The sequence below is a fragment of the Quercus robur genome, chromosome 1 (genome assembly GCF_932294415.1).
Source record: "Quercus robur chromosome 1, dhQueRobu3.1, whole genome shotgun sequence".
NCBI classification, from domain to species: Eukaryota; Viridiplantae; Streptophyta; class Magnoliopsida; order Fagales; family Fagaceae; genus Quercus; species Quercus robur.
In genome coordinates, this window is record NC_065534.1 from 48413869 (window position 1) to 48424796 (window position 10928).

The 10928-nt window shown below is 36.8% G+C and overlaps 1 protein-coding gene across 3 annotated transcripts in view; it reads left to right on the forward strand.

The window, feature by feature from the left end:
* The window catches only part of LOC126690912 (monothiol glutaredoxin-S7, chloroplastic), a 29229-nt gene extending 20753 nt beyond the window's left edge, over positions 1 to 8476 (forward strand). For 2 of the 3 annotated variants that reach the window (XR_007644776.1, XM_050386024.1), the window contains one exon: positions 8235 to 8476. Coding sequence is in view for 1 of the 3 variants with exons in the window: in XM_050386024.1 (XP_050241981.1) it covers positions 8235 to 8290 (56 nt within the window). In the remaining 2 variants the exon portion in view is untranslated. Of the gene's footprint in view, positions 1 to 6807; positions 6928 to 8234 lie in introns of all 3 variants that reach the window. The other variant, XR_007644774.1, reaches the window with a different exon arrangement.
* The last annotated feature ends 2452 nt before the right edge of the window (positions 8477 to 10928 follow it).

Consider the following 10928-nt stretch of genomic DNA (forward strand, 5'->3'; position numbering starts at 1 on the left):
GTCAGATAGAAAATCCACTACTGGGTATTGCACTTTTCTAGGAGGAAATTTGATTACTTGGAGAAGTAAGAAACAAACTGTTGTTGCTAGGTCTAGTGCAGAGGTTGAGTATAGAGCCATGGCACACACATCATGTGAGCTTATGTGGATTAAGCATTTATTGAAGGAATTAAGATTCGTTGTGAAGCTGCCTATGACTATGCATTGTGATAATCAAGCAGCAATTTACATTGCCTTCAATCCTGTGTTCCATGAGCGAACCAAGCATATTGAAGTAGATTGTCATATTATTCAGGAGAAAGTAGAAGATGGTGTAATTGCTACTCCATATGTTTCTACAAGAGTCCAGATTGCTGATATGTTTACTAAAATCTTATGTAAGACTCGTTTGGGTTTATCATGTAACAAGATAGGATTGTATGATATATACTTTCCAGCTTGAGGAGGAGTGTTATGAGTAATAGGGGCAAAACAGTAATATCATGTACTTCATATATCCTCCCTCTGACCCATATTGTTTGTCTTATTTGAAAAGTCAAATTTTTTAAGGGAATATCATTTATTGTCTTGTCTACCTTTTAAAAATGTATAAGTTTCCAAAACTACCCTTAAATAAATTTATCAAAAAATTAAATTATTAATAAAATAGGGATATAATAGGAACATTAGTAAATTAATGATTTTTATTTTTAGAAACAGAACAATATTTTGGGACATCCCAAAATGGAATAGAGGACAAACAAAGTGGGACGGAGGGAGTAAATAATATTTTATGTGTTAGGGTTGACTTATCAAACCCTAAAACACTTTCACAGTAAACAACAGTTTCTTTATCATAAGGCTTTTTCTTGATGTCTTACCCTTAGATTGAGAGTGAGTTGACATGATTATGGCTTCAAATGGAACCAATAAGAATGGGGTGGAGGGTAAGTCTTGGGTCTAAGGGCTAAGGCCACCCCTCAGTGTATGTAACATACTAATTGAAAGAATAAGGGTTAGCAAAGTTGTGCTCTGATTTTTTTTTAACGGTTTCATCTTACAATGATTTGTTATTGAATGACAAAGTAATCTGTATAGATCCACCACATAGGAAAATGAATCATTGTATGGATTGTTTTGTTTTAAGTGCAAATCACTAAAAGATGCAACCAAGAAAATATGTATGATTTATCAACGTAGTCTCTCATGGAAAAAGGAAGAGTTGATTAATAAAATAGCAGTTCAAAGATATCTCAACATCTCGTTTTGTGATGGACCAAAGACTATTCTAATGACACTCCTAGAAGGGTGGATCATCTTGCATTTAGATTATTGGTCATTGGATTATATTGGAGATTTAGAAAATTATGGACACTTGGTTTGGGATGAAGCCATATGTGATCATTTCATTGAGTCATTGGATTGTGCAAGCAGAATTTATAAAGATTGTTTCGGAAAAACATCTACCTAAAAGGCTGTGCAACAATTTTGGAGTTATGTGTGCCAGTTGATTAAACTAACTTTAATAGGATCTTTAGAAATTCAGCACTAAATTAGGGTTCTTGAATAGGGTTTGATGTGTTAGGGTTTAGGTATGATTCAAGTAATAAAAAGATTGGATCCTGAACTAGTTTGATGGTTGTTTGGTGTTAAAGCAGTGAATATAACAAGAAACAGGAAAGATAAGCAGGTAATCACACCTAGGTTCTCTAAGCAACCGCATCTCCTAAATAACCTCTTCTTTGAAAGACTAGGACTCCTAATAATAAAGAAAAAAAATTAAGAACTTCTAAATCAGATAGAAAAAGGACTCAAAACATAAAGTAAGACTCATAGGCCTTTAAAACAACCTACGACTAATATTCCAGAAAATTTGGAAATTATTAAACTACCCCTATTTTAGTGATACTTTATTAAAACTGAACCACCAATTTTCCGACCTAAAGCAACTTAATACTATAAGACTCAATGATGCGGAAGACACAAGAAGATTTTTATTTAGTATTATTTATGTTTGTAAGTCAATTGTATTTTTATGTTTGAGGTCCTAATAGTGTATTAGGTTATTAGTATTTTAATTCGGAAGCAAAGTTATTTTTGTAATAAGAAAATTAGGGTTTCCTAGTTAATTAGAACTAGGATTTAGCAATCCTTTATAAGCAACCTATTGTACTCCTTGAGGAGATAGTTGATATCTTGATGATGAAAAAAATGGCCGTTTGGTCTCTCTTTGGTTTGGTGTTGACTTCAAGTTCACCCTAGGTGTTAACTCCTAGTGGTTTCCCTGCTTGGTATTGACTCCAAGCCAGGCCTAGGTGTTGACTCCTAGGTCATATCTATTTATTTTCCTTTTTTTAAATTTTGTTTTGGTTGTCTTGCCTTAGTTTTGGTATCAGAGCAGACACCTATCTGTTTGAAGCATCACCACAGTCACGAACTAGAAAAGTATTAAAAAAAAAAAAACCTATGCTGTCATTATTTTCCACCCATCGGCACAACACCCACCACCCCACAGTGACTCAGATTTCAAACCAAACAGAGAACCTACCAAACTCCCAGACCCACCGTGAATCACCAATCTCTCCTTCCTCAAGCCATGTTGCCACCATTGACATAAACATCCCAACTAGTTAAAGATCCCAACCCCACGGCCACATATCCTAAGTCCACACTCAAATCACCAACCCTTTGCAACCACGAAGATAGAGAAGAAGTCTTGTTGCCGCCGACCCCCGTCAAGTTGTGGCCTTCCTTGACAAGTCTTCCATCAACCCGATCTCAAAGGTAACCCAATTCAGCCCCCTTCTGCATTATCCACTTTCTTTAGCCAAAAAAATATTCTAACCAACCCATTTTAGAAAACAACCCTTGACCCGACCCATTTTTTAACACCTTTCTTTTACAACACCAGTTTTTCTTAAAAAAAAAAAAAATAAAACAAAACAAAAAAACAATTCCAGCCCAACTTCAGCCTAGCATTGACCTGACCCAACTACCCCATTGAAATAAAAACACGCACACAATCTGATCAGTCTAGTAAACATCAGTCAATAAGATCCTTGTTCATTGAGTTATTATGGCAATATCAAAAGCACCTTATTTTGATGGTTGTAAAACTAATCCATGGGATTTTGTCAACTGGATGAATGGGATGGAGCAATTCTTTGAGCAAGCAAATTTTGCGGATAACATAAAGGTTAGGTATGCAAAGTTGAAGTTAAGAGGTGGAGCACAAATGTTTTGGGAGGGTCTTAGAGCTATATAAAGTATGAACCTGCCATTAGTATGTGGGAAGATATGAAAGCAAAGCTTTGTGATGAGTATTTGTCACCATACTTTCGAGCTAAGTATCTACCCCAATCTCAGTGTGGTACTTTTCAAGTTGAAGCAAATACAAAGAATCCTCATGCCATTTCATGTCCTCAATGCACTTTTGAACAATCTACCTTTCGTCAAGGCAAGGAATTATTTGAAAAACTCATGAAAGGTGTTCAAGACTCAATTGCTCACGAAGTTTGCTTAGCACGTCACCACCATCACCTTTGTTCCATGCCGCCACAAGCCTCCAAGACTCATGAGAGCCACCGTCGAGACTTCACCGAACCCAATTGCGACACCAAGCTCTACCCAATCCCGTAAGGTAACTTGTAAATAGCTTGTGTTAAAATCCCAACACACTTCTCTTTGCAATACTCAATCCATATGACCTCACGGGATACATAACTTGTGCCCGACCTATTAACCCCAGCACAAACCCGTTAAAAAAAAAAAAAAAAAAAATCTTTACCTGACCCAATTTTCCCTTTAAAAGTCCACCCATCAGCCCCATTTCCTAACAAACGCAAGCCTAAGCCTATTGTTTGACAACCTAGTACTATATTGAACCATAAAACCTTGCCTAACCAAAAATAGAAAGTTAGAAAATTAAGTTTTAGTCTCTGTGTTATGTGCCTCTAAGTTGGAGCTGCAAAATGACTTCCTTTGATAGAGAACTTGAGAAGCAACTTAAGGATAGAGAATTTGAGAAGCAGATTAAGGAGGCTGGGAATAGACTCCTTAAGACTCCTTCCTCCATTGATGAGATCTCACGCTTCTTGATAAAGTTGAAAATTTGTTAGCATATGTGGAGCAAGAACCATCCAAATCAATGCGAGATGCACTTTTACCCTTAGTGAAGGCATTGATCACTAATAAACTTTTGAGACATGCTGAAATGGATGTAAAGGTTTCAGTTGTATCTTGCATTATTGAGATTATAAGGATAACAACACCAGATTCCCCATATAAGGACGAGCAAATGAAAGAAATATTTCAGTTGATTGTGGCAGCATTTGAAAATAGGTCTAATGTGTCTACTCGCTCTTATAAGAAGGTGGTTTCAATTCTTGATACCATTGCAAAGGTCAAGTTATGCTTGGTGATGCTGGATCTTAAGTGTGACGCATTGGTTGTTGAGATGTTTCAAAGTTTCATAAAGATAATTAGGTCCAACTATCCACCTGCTGTACTTTCAGCCATGGAAACAATTATGAATCTGGTTATAGATGAATGTGAAGACATTTCCTTGGATCTTCTCAGTTCACTTTTTGCTAGTGTAAGAAAGGAAAATCAGAATGTCGTGGAAATTGGGAGAGCAAATAATCACTAGGATTAATGCCTAGCTAGAAAATATAATGGCACCTACTCAAAAACAACGCAGCAAGCTTGAGTGTGCACATGATGTGAATATTGATGTTGTTGAATGTGCTTCTGATCAACCCACCATAGTGCTTGAAGATCTACATCTTGGTGAAGTTGAAGAGGTTAAAAGTACATTGCTTCCTATGGTTCATAAGTTTCAAGATGAGATTATACTGATTCTACACATTGATTTTGTTATTCCAAATGAGTTTGATGTGGTGGAATTCAAGGTTTTTCTTTTCCTTGTGCTCCCTGAGGTGATTCCAGACTTAAAGCAAGTGTTATTTGTCAGCATCCTAATCCTTCAATGCTTTAAAACTATAGGTCGAGTTTTCTACAACCAGAGGGAAATGATGTGGGAGAGCAAGAAGATTTTTATTTAGTATTATTTATGTTTGCAAGTCAATTGTATTTTTATGTTTTAGGTCCTAGTAGTTTATTAGGCTATTAGAATTTTAATTTGGAAGCAAGGTTATTTTTGTAATAAGACAATTAGGGTTTTCTAGCCAATTAGAATTAAGGTTTAGCAATCTTTTATAAGCAACCTATTGTACTCCTTAAGGAAATAGTTGATATTTTGATGAATGAAAAAATGGTCGTTTGGTCTCTCTTTGGTCTAGTGCTGACTTCAGGTCCACCTTAGGTGTTGACTCCTAGTGGTTTCCCTGCTTGGTGTCGACTCCAAGCCAAGCTGAAGCATTGACTCCTAGGTTATATCCATTTATTTTTTTGTTGTTTAGTTTTGTTTTGGTTGTCTTACGTCAGTATTAGTTTCCCATCTTTCATCTGAAAAGAAGGGAGGAAAAAAGATGGAAAAAGGATCAAAGGAAATTTGCAAACAATGGAGGTAGGGAAGATGGGAATGATTATTATGATTAATGAAAGCAGAAGTTTGGGGATCTTCCATATACGTGCACTGTGTAGTTGGTGTGGTGGGGCACAAGAGGTGTGCTTACCTTCTCCTTCTTTCCGTGCCATCAATTGTGACATTCCTAGTCTTTCAGCTTCTGTTGTTAGAAATGTTGGGGGTGGGGAAATGGGAAGGTTTAATTGGGGCTTTGATAAGCTTGGTGGGGTTGTTACTCTATGAGGTGGTGGTGGAGGGATGTCTACAAATCATTTGGTTGTTTGCTCTGATTCCTCTGAATAGTGGCATATAAATTTTGAGATAAAAAGAGCTATTTGTATGGAAAACGGCTCCCTTCCGATTAGGGTTGTAAACGAGCCGAACTTTGTCGAGTAGTAAATGTTCAAGCTCGGCTCGACAACAAAAGTAGAATGTTCAAGTTTGGTTCGAGCTTGAATCAAGTCTACAAATAATGTTCAAGCTTGAGCTCATTATAAAATATAAAAACTTAAGCTCAGCTTGGCTTTTCTTGATTCATTAGTCAAGTCAAGCTCGAGCTGCATATCATGCTTTCCAACTTGAGATCTAACACAAGTATATTATCAAGCCCATATCAAGCTTATTATCTAGCCTATTTGGTTTGGATGAGTGATCTCAACTCCTAATTAATTAAAGTCTTAGAAAAATATGAGTTCATTCGTAAGTTCACATCAATCTTATTACCAAACCCATAAATGAGCCTATGCTCAACTTGTTTTGTATCAAGCCATAATGTTCACGAGCTTGTTCGTGAACAATTTTATTTTTACTTGGGCTCGGCTTTTTTATTAAACAAGCCTAAACTAAAGTTTAAACTTGGCTTGTTTATAAACAAACAAACATAAACAAGTATTTTATTGAGCCAAACCCAAGTTGTTTATGAACGGCTTGGTTAATTTACAGCCCTACTTTTGATTCATGAAGACCATTTGGAAAGAATGTTGTAGTCTTGATTTTGAGAACTCTTTGAATGAGATTGAATCTATTTTTCTTCATAAAATCCGGTATTTTCATTGTTTTTTTCTTTGGAATTCTTTGTCTTATAAAATTCAGTAATACTTCCCATCTACTTAGTGATGCCTGTTTGTCTTTCCATATTTTTACAGCCTTTGAACTGTCAACCAATTAAGTGATTTATCTGTCTCCAGGAATCTTTATGCTTTGACTAATCCAGTTGTGTGGCCTAATCTTTTGTTTGATGTACTATGGTATAGAGCTTCTAGAGTCAATTGTAGACAATTTTTTGATAATTTAATATTTAGGGGAGGGGAGATTTGAACCTTGGACATCTCCGTTGGATTTGAACCCATAATCTCACTCTTCACCAGCCACTTACAAGAGGAGGAGGTGCTAGTTAAGCTAGAGCTCATTGGTTGAGTGAGGTTATGCCCCCATGTTTTTTTTATTTTATTATTTTATTATTTTATTAATACTGATGAGTCATATTTATCTTGTCTAAAATGATGGGAAACAACAAAATGAACCCCCTCCCCCCCCCCCCCCCCACTCCCAAATTTTTTTTGGCGACATAATTACTTGATGTTAAAAATGAAGAACCCCACTACTTGTAACAATTGAATTATCAAAAAAAAAAAAAAAAATTGATGTGGTGTTGCAGGCTCAGTGCAACGTACAAAAAAAATCGTATGATAGAGCTGGATTATGGGTGTCAATGAGCTTTGATTTTAAATGGCATTTCCTTCTTCCACAAGCATGCAGGGAGGGTGAGGTTGTGGGTTCAACACCCACTTGGTGCATGTGTAATTTACCAATAAAAAATAGAGCTGAATTATGTCTTATGCGTCATATGCTAAAAAAACAACGTGGATGGTCAAACAGGCAGGACAGAAAGTGACCCATTACTGAATCGACAGGTTTGCATAGGAAATCGCTTCATCCAAATAAAATGTAATAAAGTTTTAAACCGTATTCAAAATTTTGGAATATCCCTAGAAATAGAAAACAAGCAATGTTTGTTACTTGTGACCTCACATCCTCAGTTCAGGTTGTTGGCTTATAAACCTGCATGGATCAATTTTTGTTGTGGAGTGGATGAATGCCATCAAATTACCAAAGCTTGGAGTTGAATAGTTGCTAGTGATGGCACTTCGGTGATGTCTATCAACCTATCAAGGAATGAATGTCCAGTCTTCTCTCTGTATATATCAGCTGAGTTTTGTTGTGCGTAGACCTAGATTCTATGTGCTGATGTCAGGAGTGAAATAAAGGTTATAGTTAATTTGGCATAAGAGTTTCTGTAGGTGGCTGTGGTTTCCATGTCCTTCAGGATGCCTAGCCTTGTCATGGTTTGGTCAAACCTCTTCAAGTCTTTGTTTGGTTCCAACTCTGTTCTCATTGCATTTTTTTTTCTTCCTTCCACTTTTCAGGCAGTTTATACTTGGAATAGCTTTAGCAGCAGCAGCAGCAGCTTAGTAATATATAATACACGTGCACACACTTGTACTATTAAAAGATAAACGCAAAGTTTTTACCCTATACATGCAATGCTATTCACAGTGCCAGTATGAGCAATTTTAAAAAATAATTTGGCCCTAAAAGTTCAAGTAAAACTTCAAACATGTCTGCTTTTATACAATTTATAGATCTCTTTAATATTAAAAGATACTGTATGTTTGTTAATTTGTGAGTAGTTGTGAAATTCTTCTAATAAAATATATTTTTTCTGCAGAGGCATACAAGAATGGTCAATTGCAGGAAATACTGGAGAAGGCAATGTGTTCTTGAAGCTTTTCAGTTGGGCAATGGTATAATAATTGCACTCTTGACTTGCCTGGTGATTGAGAAGTGTATTGTATAATTCATCATTCCTTAAAATTTGTTTGATTATGGCCCAAAACATATACCTTGTATTTGACTACAAAATAGAAATCTCTATTTGGCAATGACAGCTTACTATTTGTTGCATGTTAATCACCTGCGAATCAATAGTATTATATATGTTTTGTTACAGATACAGGTCTAGGTCAGAAAGATGAAGACTATGGCAATGGGCTCATTTTGTGTGTGCGTGTGTTCCCATGTATATGTGGGGAACCTTACCCTACATGGCTGCCAACTTTGATTGTGGACATTAGCACTTAGCATCCTCTCAAAGTTTTGGACCAATTTAATTCCTTAGCACTCTCTAGGTCTATCTACACTTTCTTTCTCTACAACCTCAATCTGACCACAGTGCCTCACATACAGAATTGAATTTTAATTGCAAAATTGTTTTATAGATCAAGTAACAGTACTTAAAAGAGAATGTTTGAAGATTTTGGAAAAACTAGGACGATTATAGAGATGATTCTCACACTCCAAAACCAACAGTTGAAACCTCTAGTCTTCCTACTTACTATTTTTCTCTTTTTACCATCCCTTCGCATGTGGCTAATAAGATTGAGAAGTTGCAAAGGGATTTTTTGTGGGGGGATTCGAAGGCACATTTGGTGGGGTGGGATAAGGTGTGTGCACCTATGGTGAATGGTGGTTTAGGAGTAAGGAAATTAACTACTTTTAATAAAGCCTTACTAGGAAAATGGTTATGGCGGTTTGGGGTTGAAGAGACATGACTTTGGAGAAGGGTTGTAGCTTTGAAGTTTGGGGAAGAGTGGGGGGGATGGTCTTCCAAGCTAGGTAGGGGTGTACATGGGTGTGGTTTATAAAGAAGTATCCGCAAAGGTTGGGAGGTTTTTAGCAAAAATATTCGGTTTGAGGTAGGGGTGGGGGATAGAGTGAAGTTTTGGACAGATTGGTGGTGTGGGGATTTACCACTCCAACTATCCTTCCTGTTAGTGTTTGGGATTGCTACTAATAGAGAGGCATCTGTGGCCTCGTCTCTTGAACGGTTGGGGATAGAGGCATAGAGAAGTTGGAATGTTCATTTAATTAGGGAACCAAATGATTGGGAGTTGGGTGTTGTGGATGAATTCCTTCGAACCTTGGGATCTAATTTACCTCAAAATGAGAACGGAGACCGTATGAGATGGAAGTTGACGAAGAATAGGGATTTTGACATCCTCTTGTTTTATAATAAGCTACGAGGTCCCTTGCCTATTATCTTTCCTTGGAAAGGTATTTGGAAGGTTAAGGCTCCTCGAGGCGTTTCTTTCTTTGTTTGGATTGCAACTTGGGATAAGATTCTTACGGGTGACAATTTGCAGGATAGCGGCCTTGATTTTGTTGACTGGTGCATTATGTGTCTTGTAATGGGGAGACGGTGGATCATTTGCTACTCCATTGTGAAAAAGCCTATTAGTTGTGGACTTTGGTTTTTAGATCTTTTGGGATTTCATGGGTCTTGCCAAGATCAGTTGCAGATACTCTTTTTGGTTGGTGGAATTGGTTTGGAAAGCACTCTTTTAGCATTTGGAATTTAGCTCCGTTGTGCCTAATATGGTGTATATGGAGGGAGCGAAATTGACAAACTTTTGAGGACATGGACAAATCCGATGACTAATTGCTTGCTTCTTTTAGTGGTTTTCTTTTTGAACGGTCTAGAGCTTGGGGACTCACCTCTAGTGATTCTCTCCCTTTGTTCCTTAGTTCTCTCCTTTGTAATTAGCTTTTTCTGTTTGCTTGTTTCTTTTTTTGTACTCTTTGTTCTGCCTTATGCTTTTTTTCATGAGGTAGCTTTTTGAATATACATCTTTCTTACTTATTAAAAAAAAAAAGAAAAAAGAAAAAAAAGATTTGGGCTTGATAGAATGATATTAGAGCAACTTCTACGAGACGAGATGGTGGGTAGGTCTCACGGTGACATGTGACCCTTTAAAGAGTAGATTGTGGGGATCCAAAAGGCCAAAAGGCATCTTGAGTGAGGTGAGGGAAAACCAAATCTTGACTAAGTTCTACATTTCCTGGATAGGGAGAGGTCTTAAGCCTTACATGGAGGGCTTTGGACTCGAGGCCTTTTAAAACCTTGAGGGATGAGACAATGTGTCACTCTCAAAAAGGATAATATTTTACTAATGAAGAGTTTTTGCGTGACAAAAATCACTAGGTTGTGATGTTAGAAGAAGAAGAAGAAGAAGAAGAAGAAGAAAAAAAAAAACCCTAGCAAAAGGTAGGCATGGGAAATTAATCTCTAAATGACCCGCTTTGGCACAAACCTCGCATTCCAAGTTGGGTTTTCTAGATAAGATCATTTGATCCCACAATAAACAAGAGACATATTGAGCTAAGCATACACGATCTTGACACAAAGCAATGGGTCAAATAGGAATGATTTAACAAAAGAATATGGCAGACTTTATGGAAGCTAATGATTCTATGCACGAAAATTCTATGTTCACAATATTTTCATAATAATTTAATAACAATAAACTCTATGTGGTAAGTTGTTATTGGTTTAAATTTGAGCCCACCACTGAAATCACTTTTT